Source organism: Anser cygnoides, chromosome 1, assembly GCF_040182565.1.
Source record: "Anser cygnoides isolate HZ-2024a breed goose chromosome 1, Taihu_goose_T2T_genome, whole genome shotgun sequence".
Taxonomy (NCBI): domain Eukaryota; kingdom Metazoa; phylum Chordata; class Aves; order Anseriformes; family Anatidae; genus Anser; species Anser cygnoides.
The window spans coordinates 73,427,019-73,450,612 of NC_089873.1; the positions used below are offsets into that span (position 1 = coordinate 73,427,019).

At 39.8% G+C, this 23,594-nt stretch overlaps 1 protein-coding gene across 2 annotated transcripts in view; it reads left to right on the forward strand.

Moving 5' to 3' along the window:
• The window catches only part of WNT7B (Wnt family member 7B), a 93,751-nt gene that overhangs the window by 32,823 nt on the left and 37,334 nt on the right, over positions 1-23,594 (forward strand). For both annotated transcript variants that reach the window (XM_013184563.3, XM_013184562.3), the window contains exon 2: positions 20,895-21,121. In XM_013184563.3, coding sequence (XP_013040017.1) covers positions 20,895-21,121 — 227 coding nt within the window. The remainder of the gene's footprint in view (positions 1-20,894; positions 21,122-23,594) is intronic.

A 23,594-nucleotide genomic window follows, 5' to 3' on the forward strand; every position in this document is an offset into this window, starting at 1 on the left:
ACCCTGGCAATTTCTGGTTTTGCTTCATTTCTTTTGAAGAAAAAATGTGTGAAAGGTGAAGCCTGCAAAACAGCTTGGCTACATTAGGCCAGGGAGCATGAAGAAGGGTGACAGCAGAAGAAAGGTATCATGGAATACATCTGCACATAAGCAGCATTAGTTGGAAGACATCATCATGCCATGGCTGCTTAGTGGCTGAGGATAAGATGGATGTTGTGGGCTCCCCAGGGGCCTCACCAAGCCCCTTCTGTAACAGGCAGATTTAGCTTCCCTGTTGCCAGTGTTGGCTTCAAGTCCAAGAGGTAGGTCTGAGAAGGTGACTGTTCTTCTTCTGAGAGTCCCCAAGGTTGTGGATAAACTTGCAGTGAGTATGGCAGTACCCTCCAGCCTTTCAAAACCCAAAGACAATGGACAGCTGGGAAGAGCCCAAGCCATGGGAAGCAATGGATTAAATTTACTATCTCACCATTCAGCTACCCAGAGAAAAAGCAGAGAGATTGGCTTGTGAAGAAAGAGAAATCAACTCGATCTTCAGTTGCTACTGTCAGTGTCATAGAGCAGAATTAAATTTCATACTGCAGAGGTTTCAGTTTTCTCTTTGACTGTCAGTTGCTCTTCTGTGGCATACATAATTGTCTGAATCAATGATGGGAAGCTGAAAACAGAACCATTCAGATTTTTATAACAGCAAACATTATAGCAGGAGTCATAAGAGCAAACCACTAAGGGGAGGAATGGACCACTCACCTTTGTAAGTGCTCATAGGAAGTCTGGATCCTTTCTGGCATGGGCTTTAGTCTTCAGTTTCTCAAATCAGTAGTTCATGGCTTCTTTAGAGGTCCAGTGAGGGTTCAGATGGTATTACAAAGTTTTAGGCAGCAGCATGCAGCCACTTGGTTCCTCCAAGGTGGAGGAGTGAGGGGCAGCTGTGGTTACTGACTGACTGTGGTTGCACCAGCCAAGGCACTGTGCAGCAGCTTCAATTTGCTGACAGGAGCTTGGCTACTATGAACTGAGGTGTCTTGCAGCCAGCTAGGAGGGTAAAGACAGTGGAGCAGAGAAGAGGTATGTTACTGCCAGGTGAGGAGTCAACATAGTCAACATTAACAAATCCACAAAACTTGTGCTGTAGTTATACACAGGCTGCATCTATGATAAGAATTTGAGATATAGTTTATCTAGTATGTCCTCCTTGTCTTTAGAAGGAGATAATCAATAAATGTGATAATACTTATTTTAATGTTAATGTTAGTCTGTTTAAAATAGTTGAATTTAAAAATGGTCCTTAAGATGGTACTGCTGAGCACCATGAAGGAGACATTTAAGATTTGCTATACCTACAGTCATATACCTTCTTTGGGTCTGGAAAACATTGACATATCTTCGGAAAAAGTGAAGAGGATGGTTTGTTTTGGAATTACTAAGTGCTGGATTCAGCACCTGGGATGGGGCATCCCTGGCTGTGTATGTACAGACTGAGGGACAAGAGGCTGGAGAGCTGCCCTGCAGAAAGGGATCTGTGGGTTTTGGTTGACGTCAAGTTGAACATGAGCCAGCAGTGTATCCTGGACGCCAAAAGGGCGAACTATACCCTGGGGTGCATCAAGCACGACATTGCTAGCCAAGGTCAAGGGAAGTGATTATCCTGCTCTGCTCTGCACTGGTACAGCCTCACCTCAAGTACTGTGTGCAGTTTTGGGCACCAAAGTATAAGGAGGACATAAAACTCTTGGTGTCCAAAGGAGAGCTACAAAGATGGTGAAGGGTCTAGAGGGGAAGATGTATGGGGTGTGGCTGAAGGCACTTGGTTTGTTCAGCCCAGAGACTGAGGGGAGGCCTCATGGTGGCCTGCAGCTCCCTCATGAGGGGAGCGGAGGGGCAGGCGCTGAGCTCTGCTCTCCGGGGACAGCGACAGGACCTGAGGGAATGGCATGGAGCTGGGACAGGGAAGGGTCAGGCTGGGTGTTAAGGAAAGGTTCTTCACTGAGGGGCGTTCGGGCACTGGAACAGGCTCCCCAAGGAAGTGGTCATGGCACCAAGCTGCCAGAGTTTAAGAAGCATATGAACAATGCTCTCAGACACACAGTCTGATTTTTTGGTTGTCATGTATGGAGCCAGGGGTTGGACTCAATGATCCTTGTGGGTCCCTTCCAACTCAGGATATTCTGTGATTCTATAATTCTACGATACTACTTTGGTAACAACTTCAACTTATCTAGGAAAAAAAGCTATGGACAGCTAGGAAGACAAAACAAACACCCAACGCAACATCTTTCTCTTGAACAAATGAATAACAGCAACTACAGCAAAAAAGATCAGGATTATTACAAAGTGTGAAAAGGATAATCTGGATGGCAGAGGAAAGCACTAAGCATGATGCTATAGTCAAATGTTTTAGTGCCTCTCTTTGCTGTCAGCTTGTTTGTTACTGGTGGTACGTATGTGGTAGTCAGTTGGTATGTGCCTTCTAATTAATTTTTCAACTAAATTAACACCTAGCACTGAGTCCTTATTGTGACAGAGATCACAGTAATGGGCAAGATACTGTCCTGGCCCACATACCCTCTAGGAAGTTAAAATGAATGCAAGGAAGCAGGAAAGAAGCACAAGACAATGAAGTGGCTTGTCCAAAGATACACAGGGGCCAGAATAGGACCAGATCTTGTTATTTTAAGCTGGTATCCAAGATACTGGAGAAGTGGCTCTCCAGTCTTGCCTGTGGGCTTTCTGGGAGAGTAGGTTAGCAAGGAAAGCATGCCCAGGATGCTCTTCAGGACCAGAAGACTCAATATCCTGCCTCTCTCTGATGCCTCCCTCACACAGTCTGACTCAGAGCTCAGGCTGCTCTGTTCACACCTAGGTATCAGCTTACTTCCCATGTTCACTTGCTTTAAGGAAGTCTCCTGTTATGACCCATCCTGTTTAAAGTGCATTTCATAGTAGGGCAAATAGCCCAATATTTTATGAGTCTATGACTCCAGAGGAGAATCTCCCAGATTTGCATTTCAAATGCTAAACATATGGGATACTTGGCGTATCCTCTCCCTGATTTGACTTTATAGTGGTAAGGTCTCTCATTCAGGAAGACAATAGGAAGGTAAATGTGGTAAAATAGTGCACTAAGTATACACCAGGGAGGATTTCCTTGTCATTTAGCTTCTGATACGGACAGACAACCAAAACCAAGTAAATTGATTGCCACATTCAAATTCAAAACATTTTTTTTTACATAATTCTGTGCCTCAGTATTCGCATATCTAACAGTACCACTTCTCATCTATTGTTATTGCTAGGAATTTTCAATCCCTGATTTTTAAGACCCTACGGTTTTCTCTGCTTCACATAGGAGATGTCTGGAAATTATTTGGTTTGCTTGTACAGTGTCTCACCGCTGGATCACACTGACAGCCCATGTCAATTATGAAAGAAGTTGTGGACGTTAGTGGGCTGCAATATTTTATGATCTTACATCACAGACTATCTTATTTCTCTTTTCTGTTCTGAATGACTGATTTTCTGCGTCACAGGAAACGTGGATTTTTCTTTGTGTTAGTTTTATGCAGTGACATTTTGTGGAGATAGAGGGTACACTGCTGAACATAGGGCAGAAATGAGAATAACCCCTTCACCAAGAAACTTACCGTCTATGTTTATGTCTTCCACTGAAATAATGCAAGTGTGTTTTTGAGCTGCATAACCAAACTGACTGGAGAACTCATCATGACATTTATGGTGCAGAGCGGATCTATGGTATAAAAATGGTTATAATGTCAAGCTTTCTGCCTGAGGTCTCCAAGTCTGTGAATCACATTTTCTTTCCTCTACTAGCAACACAAGAAGGGTCATAATCCTCTTCTATGCAGTGTGGATTTCTTCATGTCCTTTTCTAGAAAGCCCTGAGATCTTCAGAGTACACAATGTAAGTGCAAAAGCAGTAAGCCTATTTCACAAATCTGGCCATACTTAGTGTCAGCCAGCTGTTTTGCTATCCACAATTCCTCTGTGGTAGGTTATGTCCAAAATCCACCCTGGCATGACTTCACTTCTCCAGTCAGAGGGCATCCTATAAAACATACAAAATCATACACCCTTTAATTCTGAGTAAGAGACGCATCCATATACATTGTATATATGTTGTATATAAGGAAGTCACGAATGTACAATATTTTGTTCCATCCTGAAAGAGTCCCAAAACAGTTGCAGGCCTCTGACATGTGTACTCAATTTCACATTCACAGGGCTGTCCCACTGGGCCATGGAGTTAAATGCTAAATTATGTCTAAATTTATAAGTAGAATCATTCAATTCTGAACTAGAAAATAGCCATTTATCAGCAAGCCTTATTCAGTTTACTCAAGTAATTAGCTGGTTTCTTGCCCCCAGTTTTGCCAGAAAAAAACAAAAACAAAAACAAAAAACTACATTGTTCATTATTCAGATCGAATGCAGAAAGTGTTTAGGCAAAACCAGAATGCAATATATAGTTAATGCTTGCAAGAATTTTACCCAGACAATTATAATTATCTTATTTTTTATCAGTTCTCTGATTCCAAAAAACACCAGAGAATTTTTAACACAACAAGAGATCAGGCCCTCTGTTTTATCTCTGGGAGGCAACATCAAAATGTAGTACATGCATCATCATCTATCACCATCTATTTTCACTGTGAATTAGACATTTGGTATCTCCAGAGGAACTGGCTTTTGGGTTGGTATGAGATTGCATTGTTTTGCTCTACAACAAAGATGCTGATTCTTGTTAGCATTTGGGAGTTGGTTTGTGATGCTTGGATCGTATTATCAGCTACTGCACTGTATGGGTTAGTTATTAAATCCTTCATTAAGTTATAGTTTTCCCAACACAAAACAAAACAAAACAGAAAAAATGGGGTGAGGGTGGTGATTTTCTTATTCTTGTGCTTACGTAACGCAGAAAGAATGCTGTGGATCTTTCTTTCTTTTCTTTTTTTCTCTTTTTCTTCTTTTTTTTTTTTTCCTTGGGTGACAGGAAGTTTTCAAGCATAACAAGCAAGAGAAGTCTAAAGTATACTTTAAGACATGGCATTAAGGTATTATTTTACAATATCTTTTGTTGTTGTTGTGAAAGTATTCACAACATTCCCTTTGGTTTGTTGAAGTTAACTTGCTGAACAAACATATATGACGTTCACCTGTTGCAACTGTTTTTTCCTTTAAAATACATCATTCTGTAAGTACTTTTTTAGAACATACGAGAAGTCAGAACAAAAGCAACCAGCTTGGAAAACACTAGCCACCCTAGGAAGAGCCTTGGGAGGATGGATTTTGAACAGCATGAACTGTGATTTTTTTCTGGGCACCTGTGGGGTGGGCTTCCCCACACAGAAGGGCAGTTTGTGTCTCATGGTCAAATTTTCAAAATAAGTAAGATTTCTGTTGACCCTCCGAATGGGTGGCCAACTCATCAGAAAGAATTGTCTGTCAACTGAGTAGATTTGTGACAGGGGTGAATGGTCCTACTTACGGACTGAACCCATGACCTCCTAATCCTATCTCATGTGTAGTGCCTGCTAGACTGTTCAATGGTCATTAGACCTGGGTGAACAATTTGGACAAAATGTTGAGCCATTCTGGGATTAAGGATCCAAAGAAACCAAAACCCAGCTCTTAAAGTTTTGGCTTTCAATTTCCACATAATTTTGTATTTCATTGGTGTCTTGCCTGTGCTATGTGTTTGTTTTGCCATGACAATAAACTTTCATGCTGGATCCTATAGGCTAAGCTTGGAAAGCTCAAGCATATGGCACAAGACCTTTGTGTGTGAGCCAGAGAAACTAGAGTTTAAGGATTCACTTTGATGGAATAACGTGATGGTAATCCAATAAAATCAGGTTGTTTGAATTTTACTAGGAATGAAATGCTCAGAAGTTGAATTCAAAAATGTAAACACTGGTTTAAATCTAGAGTTGTTTATTTTAAGTGGTATTGGACAGAAAGTTTTATACCATATTCTATAAAAATCCATGAATTATAGCAAATTCAGAAGCATCTAATGATTTGGACTCTTAAGTCCTAGGGCCTCTTGAGCATACAGACTGACCTAGAAATTAAAGAGAGAGACTGCTTTTCTGTCTGGAATTGAAAGACACTTTTTCACCAGCATGTGTCATTCCTTACTAAAACAAAACAAAACAAAAACAGACAGACTTTTCTTTCACTCTGTTTTGAGATAGAAAAGAATGACCCAGTAAGGCTGGAAGTGATGCTACCTCTTTTATCTTAAGCAGTTCACAAATTTCTAATTACAGCAATTCACGTGCACAGTTGTTCTAAATCTTTAAAGTGCAATGAAACCAAAACAAGTCAAGTCTACTTTGGCTATTACTTACTGTGAGTTCTTTTTGTCTGCTGTAATTTATGCACCAAAACATTCTTTAGATTTATCTGGAAGCCAGTATATACACTATTTCTAAGACTCTTAAAATCGGTGTTTTTAAAATATGACTTTTTTGTATATTAAGCATTTAGTAAGGATACTTTTAATTGCCATTTTTTTCTGTCTCAAACATTAAAAGTTTTATTGCAAATATCAAGACTAATCTATTAAAATTGTTTCTGCGCCTTTTACTACAATTCTTCTCCATCTGCCCCAAATTTTCAGTCAGAGGCTGCAACTCCTTTTAGACACAAACGAAAGAGGTGCTGATAACTGGACAATATTTGTACAATGTTACTGTTCCATTGTGAGGGGCTGAGACACAAGTTCAAAGACTCAAAATATTTTTGCAGGGCTGATTTTACACAGTGCAAGATAGCTTTAACAGTGGGTCCATGCAAGAACTGAAGAAGTCAGAAGAAATGAAAGATCATTTTAAGATGTGTAAGTGTAAATATCACTTTACTTCAGATCTCCACTCCATTTCTCTCTGCCTTGCCTGTGTACCTATTTTCAGATTTGGCAGTGTTTTGTTCTTACATGGCTATGAAGGATATAAGTGAAGACCTCAGTGCTGAGACAATGTTGGTTTTGATACGCTTGATATATAAATTTTCACTCTCAATATACCAGTACCAGTGATTCCTCAGATGAGCTTATTCCCTGTCACCTACAGCTTTCTCAGAAACTAACAGTTAATCTAATGTGGGCAGGAAGGGTTGCTCAGTATGGCAAATGGCTTGAGGTCTCTGGTCCTTAAAGTCAGTTGAGCTGGTTGTTTGCCTCCTACAGGGCAGCTCTACACTGGATCAAACCTGAAAGGAGCAGTGCTTCTCTTTTCAGACTGTGATATGAAGAAGGGAGGGAAACCTTGGCATTTGGCTTGGGGTATAACATAGGCAAGCAGAGGAAGTTAAGAGTGTTATCTATAAGAAACCCACTGATTGCAACTGTATTGGGGTATAGGGTATAAAGTCACTGCTCAAATCAAAGCCAAGGGCAGCCCAGGATCATCGGGAGCAGGCAGCATCCAGAATGGCACTAAATGTATGGGGTAACAAAGCTAGTTACCTTATTCTTTCATCCTTGAGAGGAGGAGAGGGGAGAGTGTATTTCCTTCAGTGCCAGTCATGATACACAGTTTAGCTTTTTGTGCAAAAAAACATGGACCAATGGGAGGTCTAAAATAGGTCTAGGAAATATGCCTAGGAGGAAAAGTTGGTTGAGGGCTGGTTTGCTCCAGAGAAGACTTATCAACAATGTAAAAGATGGTGCAATACTCCTGGGGACAAAATATTCTGTTTCCATGCATCAGAGAAGTACTGAGCTTTAGTTATATAAATTAGGTTAGGGCATAAGGGAAAATAGGTGTTTTAATGGACAATAAAGTCCTGGAACAGATTGTTTTGGGACATTTGGCATCCCCAAATGTTCTTTATGTGTTTCTTATACATAAAGAACTAAGTGTGTCAGGAATGAAAAAGATGTAGCTGATCTTGCCTCAGGGAAGGTGGATGGACTACTGCCTCCTTAAGGTCACTTTCTGTCCTGTTTACTTGTTTCCATTGTTAATACTGTGCTGTCCTACCACCATTCAGACAAAAATGATTACCACATCACTTTCTTACAAAACTTTCTATAGGGAATTCAGCTCCTTCAGTCTCCAGCATTTGTGGTCCTGTAGTATCCTAATGGGAGCCTTTTAATGTGTACATACAGTGGTCAGCTCTGCACACTGCCATGCATAAATATCTCAGTCCAACAGAGTGCTCTGGCATGCACTTACAGATGCTTTGATTCATGGGTTCTTCTGATATGCCTAAAGACAAGCATACACTTTTTTTTTGGCAAGGCATGTCACATCAACTTAATGCCCATTGTAAGAAACTATGAATGTAGGTTGCAGATTTCACATCTTAGAGCACATCTTGACTTCCCCTGGCTATAATCACAACACTTTTAAACTAACCTCCCCTCTGACTAGTGGGTAAGTTCCATAGGGCTTAATGATATTTAACTTGTGAGATTTTAGAAAAATGTTTCACATACTTTAATATAGCCTATGGTATTATTGCTAGTTGAAGTATTTCTGTTCTAGAATGGTTAAATGTAATGTAGACAGAAAGGTTATACTACTCTATCAATTTCCATTGCACTTCAGGGTAAAATGTTTTTTAAAAAGTCAGTAGCAAAAGAGTGCCAGCACTGGGAAAAAAAAACAGAGTAAATATTTGTTAGCAGAGAAGACTCTTCCAAGAGCACAAGGTTGGCCGAAGACAAAGACTGGAGTGCAGTGCAGAGGTAGCTGTTACACCACGCCCAGTCCTCCCAGGGAATTTTCAGCTTTGCTGAGCCTGCCCTAGGCTCTTGCTGACCAATGCTGCACGTGCTGTGCTGTCTGCCTGTACACCCTGCAGATTGCATATGCTGCATTTTTATGTAGCTGTTGTAGCACAGCCTCTGCTGGCTCAGCTGTGAATCCCAAATTATTATTTTCACTTACTCCCTTAAATAGGTTCACTCGGGAATGCGTGGTCATAAAAGGACTCAAATAATTAGATTTAGAAAGAGAGCTGGAGGAAAAAAAAAAACACATGCAAAATGCAGTAGAAAAAGGCAGACCCAAACAGCATCTTCATTCCGAAGGCAGGAAGAAGCTGAAATGGATTCAATAAACAGCAAAAATAAATAAATAAATAAATAAAAACCACACAGGTGTGAGTGCTGGCATATGTGTGATTTTTTGAGAGATCTTAGAATGAGAAGTACTTCGTCTGGTTGCTTTCACAAGCTTATAGTGATTTGCAAAAAGCCAGTCCCTAGGGACACACCCAACACAGGCCACTGCGATAATAACACAGATGCACAATGTTTACAGCTGTCTACCAAATTTAGAAGCTCCCCCTGGAAAACCAACTCAAAATGTCTTTTGCTAATCCTTCTGAACACCTGGAATAAGTGCAACAAGCCAGGGACCTAGGAAAGATACAATGTGCTTTCCCAATGCTCTTGCATCAGTCAAACTTAAAATTTTGAAATAAGCAGCTGAAAGGAATCTTAGAGATTCATGGGCAGCCTGTTGGGTGTTACATTGTTCTGTGCAGCGTTGACAGTTTGGATTATAAAGCACCATGTTTCTGGTCACAGAAAGTCCACATGCTGAATATAACAACATTTTGAATGCTAGGAAATATGTGTAGGATCTCTCTCTCTATTTTATATTCTACAGTTTTTAAGGGGTTGCCCCCATTTTTTACCCTCATGTGCTTAGGCTGCAGCCATTTTATAGTAATGGCTAACATTTGGGAATAGATCTAAATGTTTGATGAGTCTCACAGTGTGCTAGCAACTAAGCCCTGCTTACAAGGGCTTTCAAGGGCCCTGCTTAGCCCTATTGTACACAAACTGCCTCACAACCTCATGCCAGTACATTAAGGATAAATGATCCAGTGGATCAGAATTTCTTTTTACGTGATTATCAGTGAGAGCTCAATGTAGAAGGCACAGTCCTCCTCCATAAAAGTGGTTTTGCATGCAGTTAGCTATGATGGTGCAGAAGGCTGCAAATAATTTTGTCACTGGAAAATAAAGGTCAACAAACAGACTTTAAAGAGAAAAAGCAAGATTAATTAATGCATTAATAGGCTATTTTTTTTTTTACAAGAGAAATTCAGTTTGATATTTCCTCAAAAATATGTTGCAATCCTTTTTTGTTTGTTTGTTTGTTTGTTTTCAGACAGGTATTTATTAGAAACTTGCAAAACCTACCTAATGCGGTATTTCCGTACCCTGTTTTTCTTAGGCATCTGCCTTAATGCAAAACTTCTACCTCTTAGATTCATTTTGGGATTTGGTGTTTCCTCTGAAATCTACATGCAGGGACATATTCTGGTACATTTACTTCAACTGACTTGCAGTTTAATAGCAAATTTCCCACTGCAATAAATGCAACAAAATGACAAGCATGAAGTGTGGCAAATATTGAAATCAGTGGTAGATGTCTTGCATTTAATGGGCTGGTCCCAACAGCACTCTCCTTCTTTAAGTCAAGGCTCTGCAAGATCTTATCTGAGCTGTGCAGGCTAAAAGGGACTTCTATGGCACTTGTGTTTTGGAAGCATGCTTACGTTGCAGCCAGCCGAGTGAAGTCATTTAAAGCTGCCTGTCTAGTCGCAGCAAAATCTCTTGGTTGCCAAACCTGTCCAGGGAGCAAGACAAGTACCCAGGCAATCAGCTCATGCCGGCCTCTGTGGCATGGTGGTTATGCTGCAACTTCTGCCAGGTCATCTAAAGCCAGTCTGGATATGTCTGCATGGGGCTGAGCTCACGGCCAGGTGATGGTGCAGGGTTAGCCTGGTCTGGGAGGAGGGTTAGCTGTGTAACCCTGCATCTCCAGCAGCAGAAACAGGAGGGAAGCTGTATCTAAATTCTCATCCATAAATGAACAGATGCCACTCTGCTGTTTCCGTTCGTTTGTGCCTGTGTAATTTTCTGTGGACTCTCTTTTCTGGTTGTGACAACCTGCCACTAACATGCCTTGGTATTTTGGTTACTGGTAGCAACATAACAGTACCAACCACAGAATATATGTTGGGTCTCTTAATCAATAGAAAAATACCCAAAGGGGCCAAAATATCTTGATTCTAAAAGGAGACTTCCAAGGAGGAGCTGTGATGTAATTTGTTGCTCTGAAAAAGGGCAAAGCCATGTCTTCATGCCAGACCTGGTGAGATCAATGATTTGTGCTTCTGGGATGTCATGTTTCTTTCCTATTTTTTTCTACATCCTGGAAACAACATAAGTGCATTCACAGTAAGAGAGCGTACACCAACTAATGTAATCTGAGGGAAAGAGAAGTGTTGAAAGTGGGTCTAGGGATGAAGGCTTTGTGAGCAGATTGGGAATATGTCAAAAAGTCAACGGTCTGCCTGGTATATTTGGGCTCTTGTCAAGAGGCCCAGTCCTCACAATTGCTTCCTACATGCTGCACACCTATGCATGAGATGCTGTGTTCCCCTGACCATGCTGTCATCTCAGAGGTTAATCAGTTGAACAGAAAAGCTGAGAGAAGACCTTATGATCTTCAACCCCTACATTGGCAGACAACTGTCTTGCTTTAAGTAAGATGCAGCAAGCATATGGGATTTTGGTTTTAATTTTGTCTGCAGATGTTTTTCAATTTGATATTCTGATATCTCATGGCTGTAGCAAAGATTTACCACCATGAAAACAGTGGTGAGGAAAGAAAACGAGAGAAATCTTGAGTCAAATTATGCTGGTGTATTCAGCGTACAAAAATTTAATGTCAATAACAAAGTGAATTTAATTTTCTCTGTTCTGCTGTTAATTCAAGACCAGTCAGACAGCTAGATTTGTAGTCATATATCAGTGCAGAAATAGCAACCTCCAGTGGTCATTTAGTCCAAATTACACATTTTGCATGGGGTCAATATGGCCTCTTCACTTTCCTTACTTGAAAAGACCTCTGAGACTACTTTAATTGCTTTTCGGTTATAGCTAAAAGCCACATACATGCTTTCACCTTCATGCTTAACAGCCACAGTTTTAAAATTAACATAAAAGACTAAATATTGTGATAGAATGATTCATTAGTAAATTCTCAGAGCTTATTCTCATTGGCTAGCAGAAATGAGTTCCTACCTGCACTACCATAGCACTAAAGCTAGATTGTTTCTTTTGGGAAAGCAGATATCTTCCTTTCTTGTAGATCCACTATTACATGTTTTACTCTTTCAATTGGTGTATCATGTTCATGGAAGTCCTGTGCATGCTAAGCCAAAAAAAAAAAAAAATATATATATATATACTTAAATGCTAAATGTAAATACAAGAAAGCCTGTATTTTAAAATAGATTTCACCAACAGTCCATCTTCAATATTTAAAAAACACAACCACATATCTGCTATTAACTAAATGACAATTTAGAGTGAGCTAGCCAAGTGGAATATATGTTTCTACGCATCAGAGCCATTCTATGAGGATTTCAGAGCCACACCATGTCTGACACACATCATCAGATTTCACAAATTAAACAGGATATGGTCTTGCCAAATTTTGGACTTCACCTGAATGCTTTCATCTTTCTCCTACTCTTATAACTTTTTCACAGGGGAGAGCAGTCTGCTGAACTTTGGACAAAACCAAAACATACACTCCAGTTAGACTTATTTAAGGCTTGGAGTTGATAAATTTTGGAAAATTTCAATAACTATGCATTTGTCATGTGCGACGGAGACAATTTATTCATTCTTGTTTGCTATATGAAAAAAAGCATATAATGAAAGCTTGGGATTTTACATCTTGAAGTGTGACATTTTGATTTGCCTATAACACTGAAACATTTTAGTGTAGACACATAAATTGTGTGGCTTATCTCTTCCAGCCATTTTGGTATTTCAGAGTTCTATTCCCCCACAGAGAAACTGCAATATCCCACCACAATTACGCTGCAAGGTAATCTTTTTCCTCTGTAGTGAATCACTATTCAGCAAACAACTCTGTAACTTTGTTAGATATCAGCATGATTCTTTCTTGTGCTAAAGGAAAACAGAAATAGGGTGGAAGGCAAATAATAGCATTTGACATCCATACCAACTGCAAATGCTCAGCAGGCATTCAGGATTGGACATTTTTGTTATTGATAGTAGATGTTGCCTGGTACTTTGCTGGGCATAATACAGGTGTGTGGATGCTTGCAGGACTGAAATGGTAGGTTCTGTTAACAATGTGCTTGTATAGACATAAGACAAAAAAAGAAGTATTTCAGTGTGATTTCTACATCTGGCATGAAATCAAATCACTTTATATCAACCATTTTTCATTAAACTTACTCAGATAAGTTCAGTTACATCTTGTGTACCACCACTATCATCACTGGGAAGACCAAAGCAGGGATATCGTAGTCTCTCACGAATGACCCCACACATGCCAGGAGAACTGTGGCCTGCCTGTAGCTTGCTCAGTCCTATCAGCTTACTCTGTTTTAGCAAATAAAATGCTTTTTGAAACCCAAATTGTTCTGGAATCAATGTTTCCCACACTTCAGGTATTTTGACATCCTATTTTAATTTTATTGTTTATAGATACGCAAAAATGTTTTTCTCCATCTGACAAGATGCCTCTAGAAAAAAGCAAGTGTAGACCAAAAATGAAAATGCTTGTTACACAGTCGTTTACCATTCAAATACGGTATGCCTACTTTAAGAGATTATGCAAATGTCCAGTTTGGGAGTGTGATTTATCTGATAGAAGATATATTTACACGTGAGGCATTTCTGTTTTTCATGAGCCTTCTCTTGGTGTGAACATTTTCCCACAAAGATCAATGTGGAGGAATGGCTCCTAGATTAGTACGTGGTCACTAAAGATTGTCACATCCTAGACATCATCAGGACTTCATATCAGAAAGGACTCATTTCGATCAAATATTTATGTTGTTCTGTTTTAAACATAACTTAATGGGAAATAAACCCATTACTTTTTCAGAATTTTGAGTTCTTTTGGAAAAGATATTTGCACTTAGATAAGGCCTTCTGGCTCTTGAAAATGAAATCTGTGGGTAATGCACAGATTTCTGAAAAAAACACCATAAAGTAGCCTCATATATAGTGGAGTAATAGTCTTGAAAAAATTGAATACAAGTAAACTAGAGGTGTAACAGGTCTTCAGGATATCCTGTTACATATCAAGAGCTGCCTCACTAACTGATGAATAAGTGATGATTACAGTGGACCATCCACGCACCAGTCAGATTGGAATGTCATTGTGGGTATAAATCTCAAGAGATATCAGACCAGAAATACTTCTGTTTCATAGATGCTTATGCTTTTTCTTGCTCTTGAGTGACCAGAAATAACTAACAAAAAGCTTGTACCAAGCACTAGTGGAATCTGCGAAAGCAAGTGAGTAGTAGGTGAGTCATTTTTTTTCTTTAATCACGCCCAGCCCTCCTACCCTGGCATAACACTATTTAGATGAGGAGTAGCTCCTGGGTCTTCAATTTGAGCTTCAGCTATCTTGCATTAGAAAGCTAAGTGAGTACCACTCCCCAGCTATCCTCCATTCAGGCTCAGGACCACTGGTATTTGTATGATTCTGTACAGCAAGCCAGGGGAGGGCACGAACCCAAAGCTTTGCATAGGCTTTCCCCCATCACTGTTGTGTACAAGGATGTAATGTGGATCCTTGTTCCCACTCCTCTCTAAAGCAAGCATTTTGTCTAAGGCACACCCCGCCCTTATGAGAGCTGTGCCCTCAGGTTTATTTATCTTACCGCATTCATTCTGGACCATGCCACCAACCACACTGTATGATCCAGAAGGCTCTTTTTTAGTGATCTGCTCAGAGAAGTCATTGCCTTTCATTTAACATGAATGACCATGTTGCTATCAATGGCCCACAAGTCCAAAAACTTGGCTTGGAGCTCCAGTGGAGATGAGTGCACCATGGGACAGTATCAAACAGTCCTGTTTGATTTCCATTTCAATAACAGATACACTGAACAATGATTTCTTAAGGCCTGCCGTGGAAAACAAAATTGAAAGCATAAACATATGCAGATGGAACTCAGAGCCCACGATGCTTCTGCCAATTCGTGCAACTTACGCATGCTCAAAATATTTACTTAGGAATTCTTAATTAAGTAAACTATTCGGTAGTGGTGTACTGTTTCAGATATGTCACAGTGTCACCGCAAAATATGCCAGTGCCTCCTCCTAACAAAGATCCCATTATGGAGCTTTTTATCAGGCACAGTGGGGTAAGTTTTCAGTACAGTGTACCCAGATTTAAGCCGTGCAGCTCCTCTTCTGTTAATGGGATTTGTGTGGCTAAATCCCTTCATTCCTTGCTGAAAAGGATACCCCGCCCGACAGCAAGCGAAGGTGAATATCGAGTAGCGCAGTCAGGGCTGACATCAGGGTAATCCTAAGCACGCCTGTTCAAAGGATTTGCAGCAAGGCTGTCTTGGCGGCTTGTGGGGAAATGTGTACTGCACCACTGTGCAAGCAGGAATACAAATGAGAAAGGGTGTTAAAGAAGATGGTACAGCTTCTGAAGCCACTCCTGGCCTGTAATAAAGTGTTATATGCACAGGGTGCAAGGACTGATGGAAAAGAATTTTGAGTGCAGACTCAAATTTCAAACCAAAAGGTTAAAATCAGCTTGGTTAAGTGCTTTGTCTGTATGAAATGTGTTGGTAGTTTAATAATTCTCTTTCTATTTTGCCTTTCATTCCATATTTGCTGGAACAAAATTCTAAGCTCTTTGGAGAAATCTCAGTGCATGTTTGTGCCTGTACTGGAGCTTGGTGAGAACTCTGGTTAGTGACTCCTATTTATCTATAAACAGCTAGTTCTATTTATCACTTTGCTAAAAAGCAGATTCTTCTAACAACAGTAAAAACTAGATTTATTTTTTTTCTCATGTGGTTGTACAATTGCCCATTATAAGGTTTTATTTTATATTTGTGTATTTGCCACTTGTGCAAAGATTCTAAGCCCCTCTATAAAATAGAACTCAGGTGATGACCTTCCTATGCAGGACATTCATCAAGTTGCAAGAACATAATGACATTTGATATCAATGAAATGACTAATGTGCTGAAGTTAAGCAAATGCTTGCATTTGTAAATATAAAATAGAGACTCTAGAAAAATTGTTAATGAAAAGTGCATTTTTATTCTGACAAGCAATATTGCATTCAATATGTGCTTGTTAATTGCTCACATGATTTTAGGGATTAATATTTAATTTCTGAAGTATTTTCAAAGACCTATCATTTTAATGAATTGCTGAATTGCTTGCAATATACAATAATTTTCATGGTTCTGATCTTTACATTTTTCCCTATAATGCTGTGAAAAGGAAGGTTATAGTTGTGTATGTCCCAGAGAGAAGACACAACCATGACAGGGAACACATTTTGAGGGAGAATATTCATTGTCATCTGTCTTTACATAGGTAAACAAGCATTATTTTAGAAAATACTTTGAAATTTTCCTCCTACTGCTGTGTGTTTTTGTTTATATCCAGTCTGACTGCAGCTGCAGACATTTTTTCAAAGAATGATAAACCTGGTATTTCAGGACAAACCAAACCTTCTGAGACACCACTCCTCAGGTTTAGCTTGTTAACTTTGAACTGCAAGGTCCTATCCAAGCCCAGATTTAGATTTTTTTTTTTATTATTTATTTGAAAATTACTCTGTTTAGAGCTCAATTTCAGTGCTGGTGTTTCCCTTGCATTAATGACTAGTGATGGAGAACAGTGATGACTATTCATATGCCAGCCACTACCATTAATTGCTTTGATGTGCAATGTTATCCCACTAACACTGTTCAATTGGATAACCCATGTGGATGGCCCAACATCACACTTTGAATTGTGCATAGGCTATTGCACTGTGGTATGGTTACAATTATAGCAAACTGCAGCAGAAATCTTAACAAAACCCTGCATTCAGGATTTCCTTGTGATAAGAATCATGAGAGTTTGCACCGCAGAGAAATATTAGATGGGAAAAGATGCCAAAATGTGGCGTGTGGATCTGTCTTTTGACAGTTATAAAGCAAAACATTCTCCATCAAGTAAAAAAAGGGTAGTCTTCAACCTGCCAAGGGCCAGGAGTAAAGCACAATCCTCCTGAATGTGTGACAGACGCACAAACTGAGGGACGCCACAAGAAATAGTGGAGAGGAAGCTTGAAATGCTGCTGGATGCATTTCTTTAATATAAATAGTTTTCCAAAACCTCAGATTCATGATTCAGCACTTCTTTTGGCACTAAAATTATAGTAACAATTTAAAGTAGGCTAAACAAGTCTGAGGGAATATGCTGGTAAATTCAGGCCAAAGAGGGGGAAGTCCCTGGAAGTAGTAATAAAAAAACTAAGGCTCTCCTCCTCCTTAACCCCCTCCCCCCTCCCCCCCCCCCCCCCCCAGTAACTGAAGTTTGATCCTTTTAATAAGGAATGTCTTAAATCTCTCTTCAAGCACACAGTAATTATCAATATCCTCACAATACGTTCTGAGGCAGATATGATGATACTTATTTTCTGGATGAATAAGCTGTCCCACTTTGACCAAGGCCTGCTCCAAAAACGATGGGAGACCATAGAATACACTCTTTAACCTAATTATGAGACAGTAGTAATATGTATGGAGGAAGCAACTAAACTGTAAATTATACATGGGGTAGATACCGTAGCCAAACCTTTCCTACTTTTCTTTGTTTTGAAAGTCATAAGTTTTTGCTGCTCAAGTTGAGATAATTGTTAGTGAAAGCTGTGGGGGAAGCTTTCTTTTCCAAAAGAGATGCCAGAAAGTTATCTCATAACTTTTATCAGTATTTTAATGTAAAAATATATTTATATTATACATTTTATATGTATATATATATTATTTATCAGTTAATTGGTCATGTAGCCTCAGCTAGTCAATGACCACTGGGTACCCAGTGGACCAGAACACTGTGTCTTGTGTACATATGTTGAACATAAACTTGAATTTTGAAGTCTTGTGTGTGTTCACATCTAGGACCTAACACCACATTCCTTCAGGATTAGGAATTTTCCTCAGCTGGCCCATTGCCTGTGCTTCCTGACAGTGTGGCTGACCTGTGTGCCTTTCAGCCGCTCTTAGGCAGAAGAGACATTGACCAAGCTGCAATTTCAGGTCCCCTGTTGGGCACATTCAGGTTACGCCTAGATTTATAAGAGCACTGTCAAGTAAACATGGTGAGACTGCTTCCGCATCATTTGAGAGCCATGTAGCTCCAGGGGTGAAACCATCCACAGGGAGGAGAAGGGGACAGTACCAGGATGGTGTTTTTATTTCTGGTGCTGGTGGTATGCAAGCCCAGAGAACACAGCTTGACACCAGAGCCCAGCAATGAATTTGCAGAGCAAGTGGTCAAAAACCTACTAATTTTTGTAAACCTCGTGCACCTGTATTTGAAATTTGCCCTCTCCTCTGCCTCAGTGTACAGTGAAGCTTCTCTGCAAGCTCTTCTGCAGTTTGCCTGTGATCCATCACTTATCAATTTAGTTTGCTTATAATTGGAACTACAATGTTTTCTTTGTCACTTGGAGAGGCACCCAACTACTACCCTTTATACAACATGAACAGTGTAATGCTATATGGTATCATGTGGCTGGATGTATACATACTCTGAACAAGATACAGTTCTCTTGCTGTAACTTTGAAAACAGCCAGACTAAATACCGGCATGGTTTGGGAAAAGATTCTGGTATTTTAAAGTGATCAAGGTGATACTTTTCCTTATGATTTTAAATGTCTCCTTCTCATGTTACTATCTAAGTACTATGTTACTATCTAAAACCGTTGTGGAAGTCAGAGAATCATATTATCTCTACATGACATTCACTTTTTTTTTTTTAAACATTATTGTATCTCTTAGAAAATTTTGATTTAAAGGCATGGTCATTTAAATATTTTATTGAGTTGTTTAAGTAGAGAGGCCAGAAACAAAATCTCAGGTCAAAACCTGACTGAATCTTGGGGAGTTGTAGATTCCAGATGCTCCAGCTTTGTTCCTTAGTACTCAGAGAAACATGAATGAAAGCAACAGGTCTGAGCACTCATGCCCCATACACTGTGAGTGGTCAGAGCTGCAACTACATTTTCTTCTTACTTTTGTTTAGTAGGTAGTACCACATGGCATACATGTTCTGTGTTTGCAATACCTTTTTTCCATATCTATAAAGCCCCAAGCCATAAATAAAAATACAATTGAGAAACTTCTCAGGGATTGTTAACTTTGGAAAAGATGCACAAATACCTATTAAAGGCAGAGTGAATCATCATGGAATTTCCATCCCACAGTAAAACTTGTATTTCATTTTGACCAGCGAAGAGTTCTGCATTTCACCCTTTTTGTTCTGGCTTTACTGTAGTTTATTGAAATGGCAAAATGAAACACTCTGATTTTGTTTAAATGCAACATCTATGTAATTTTCTGGTTACCTTTAAGGTGAAGTTGGTAAGTTCCTACAAAACGCTTCAATTTTGTTTAGTCAGCATTTTCCAAAAAGAGCACTTCCAATGGGAATTTTTCAACACTAAGAACAGAGGCATAAGTGAGCGTACAAGATGGAGAGAAAAGGAATGGGGAATTTATTCTGTATCCTGTAACTAACAGGATGGGAAATTGAAACTAAATGTATGATCCAATACCAGGCTGGGAAAAGCTAAAGAGGGGAAAAAGTTTGCAGAGGTACTTCCTTGGAGCTGCCAAGAAGCAGGATGTTGTCTGCAGAGCACAAAAACCAGCTAGCCCATGCAGCAGGGGCTTTTGCAGGCTTCAGAAGGTCTATATAACTAGTCAGGGATGTGGATCAGAAATGACGACCACATACATCATTATGGGGTAGTATGCCTCAAGCTCTTCCCTTTTGGTGGTCTACGTTTTTTTGGAAGACATTTTCTGAAGTGCTTCATTGACTTGGGTGCTGAAGAGTGTTTTCTGAAAATGGACTGAAGGCTCCTAAGTTGTGGAGCTGTCTCAGGGTCCAACACATTGGGTTGAGAAAGGACTGTTTTGCTAACAAAACTATACTGAGCTCCTTGCTCTTGCTGGCTTGTCCAGAGTCAGTTGAAGCATCCCTGCTGGTACTTGATAGATGTGACCTGAGGCATCCCTGAATGTGTACCCACATTGTCTTATTTTTTCAAAATATGACTGCTTAAAATGTAGCTTGTACTGATGTTGAAAAATGAGCCTGTAATGATGCTGAAAAATGAAAAATAAATGCACTAAAGTGAAAACATATGGCAGGTGCAAGTTATATGCAAGCTTTATAAATAATGCTGAAAATATACTTGAAGAATGAGAAATACAAATGTTTCTGGTCTGGATAGCCCATATTAAGGATCACTCATATGTGCTCCGTGATATTTGCCAGGTCTAGAAGTTCAGTTATGCTGGTGAACTTTCATTAATCACTCAGTACAAGAGTGTAATAACGGGCAAGAAAGTTGGTACTGTCAAGTCATCCTCTAAATTGTGTTCAATGGTTTCAAATGAGTGATGGATGGATGGGCTGCAGTAATTAAAACACTGAGCCTGAATCTGTGTAGGCCATTCAAAGCAGACCTTAACTTCAGAGATTCACATACAACCAGTTATCACTATTTTCTGTTTTTAAATATGACTTACTTTCCACATCTAAACATCTGATGGCAGTGTGTAGGACTGGAAGCAGAAGTGCCAAAGTTCCACTTGTGTGGAGTTTCTGGCACAAATCAGACCAAGAATTACTGCAAGATTTCCAAATCCGCTTACCAGACCAGAAAAGTTGGGATAAGTCTACATAATTATAGGAACTAAACTTCCAAACCTTCCTCATTTACTTAGCACCTTGCCTGCCACATGGCAACATACAGCAAAAGCAATTAATAGCCTCAATCTGGTTCTAATGTGTCTTTCTGCTTTTCTTCAGAGCTTTGTCATCTGTGGTGGCTTTAGGAGCTAATATCATCTGCAACAAAATCCCAGGCTTGGCCCCTCGGCAGCGAGCGATCTGCCAGAGCCGCCCTGATGCCATCATTGTGATTGGAGAAGGGGCACAAATGGGAATCAATGAGTGCCAGTACCAGTTTCGTTATGGGAGGTGGAACTGCTCTGCACTGGGAGAGAAAACAGTCTTTGGACAAGAACTTCGAGTAGGTAAGGGAGTCTCTAATACAGTGCTAAAATGGTATTTTGGGGCTATTTGTCTTTTAGCTTTCTCACTGTGCTTCTGCAATGGTTTAGCTCCCTCTAAGGTATTTGCTTGCTGGAGTTCAACAGTGATGCTCCCAGAGCAACTGTGGTCTGTATTTTTCAATCATCAAATGGTAATTGGCAAGAGACAAGAAATCTCTAATGAACTCTAGACGAAGTCACTCATATCTGTGCAACTTCATACCTAGCAATGACCCAGATCCCTGCACAGGCATCCTAGGGCACAGTCATCACAGCCCCTGAAAAAATATTTCCAATTGTTATCCTGTTAGAGGCTGCCATGATAACTGTGGTGCATGTTAAGGCCAATCGAAAGGGAACTACAATGAGCTCCAAAGAACACCTCCACCGATTTCCCAAGAGCTTAAGTAAAAGGAGAGTCCCAATTAACTGATGGAAGTGTAGCACATACGACACTGGCCTTCCAATAAAAAAATAGCAATACATATCCATTTTAATGTTGCTGTCATATTTTAAAGAAAATACTGCAATTGATTTGAGGCAGGAAACCTATTCGAAGAAAATAATACCGGATCTTGGCCTGACAAACCATTAGCTGGCAGAAGTTAAGTGATCACTTTCCATTTACCGTATGTCTGCTATTATTTCATAGGGAGGATTATGCAAATTTATTTTCCAGCACTGAGATCATTATTTTCCTCATCAACTAGCTCAGTATCCTAACCCTATTCTTGTCCTTTCCTCTCTCCCCCAAGGGCTGTCCACTTACCATACCCCATGCTTATGGTGCTCAATGTTGGGATAACATTTTGTGGTGTTTGGCTCTCACAGGGGTGCTCAGAATGAAATCATCCAGCTTCTCTGTGTGGTTGTAGCATGTTCTTGTGTCACATTCTTCTCTGGGTGACATCTCTTTCTTGAATTCAATAGTTCAGGTGAGTTTTGTAACACAATTCAATGTAGTCAGACACAAGATATCTTTAAAACTGTGTGAAAAAATAGCATAACAATTATTCCCATCTGTGCAAAGAGGAGGCAACTTACATGGTGCTTTGGTTGTTAATAGAGATCAAGGCACTTTTTTTTTCCCCCAACATACTTGTGCAATGAATGCCAAAAGCTCAGGTGCGCTTAAGTCAATGACGAAACTGAATATTTTTTCAAAGCACATGCAAGACTGAGAGTCTGATTGAGGTCTGGGCTTTTTCAGTGCACAGTGGACTAGTTATAAAGAATTGTAACTGAATAAGTACATTGATGTCAGGAGAACTGACTTATACTAGCAGAGAATTTATCATACTCTGGCATTACTCCACACAAAACCACAGAAGTGAAAAGGCCTAGAAAGCCAAACTAATGGCTAAAGAAAAGTCTGAATTTCTTGAACTTTAGAAAAATTTTCGGTAGAATTAATGCTGAAAAGATGGTAGTGAGAAATTTGATTTTCAGTGTCTCTTCCCACATTTGACTGAAGAGATTTCTAATTCCTCTTAGAAAATACATCACACCTAACCTTTGTTTCTTAAAAGGAAGTGGAAGGCATTAAACATCCTCGAGACACCATATACAGGAAATAAACGAACACTTAACATTTGCCTTCATCTTTAAATGAATCAGAAAGCCATCTAGTCACCTGTATTGACTATTAGAAGCACAGGTCTAGTCTTCCTTGGTTGGTCTTAGACTTGTTTGTCATAAGATGATATCCAAAATGATGTTGCTACTAGAAAATATATAGATGCCAAGCAGACTACTGTTGTACTTCTTTATGCTCCTTTGTCTTGACCTGCTAAAGCCTGCAGGCATGCTCTGAACCTTAGACAAGTAAGTCCTCTTAACATCTGTGAGATCATCTATGTCCTTGGAAAGAGACACTTGGTAGTGTTGTACCCGAGTCAGTGTCACTGCTAAACTTTCACTTGAAAATGTTTTCATGACTTCTGCTTTCCTCTTCAAGCTCAGAATCTTGTGACACCTCATCAGCGTAGGTATGATTGTATTCATACCTAACAATCTATACCACTGACAGAAATTGTGCAAGTGAGCACAGTGAAAACGCTTAAAGAAGACAACAAGTCGTGGTTGTGCTTTCTTTCTGAAATAAGAGCCATAGGGAACAGAAATTGTTTGGTATCAGGATGGACCAGCTATCAGGACGGTCAGACTATACAAGTTTTGAAAAAACAAGGTTTTCTTGAGCCATTGTTCAGGTCATATTTGCCAAAATGTTCACCAAATTCTTGACCTCTTCACCGAACCTGGGTGGTTTCTTTCAGCTCTGAAATGACTGATGTGGAATTTGGTGGGTTCTTTTATGGCTTAACCCAAACACAGACAAAACTTGGCAGTTGCAGCTGAGTTCTGCTTTGACATTTGTTGGGTGTGAAACCACACAAACTGTAACGGATGGAGAAGGTTTACATGAACCCTGCCAGCTGAGCCAGATGAGTTCCAT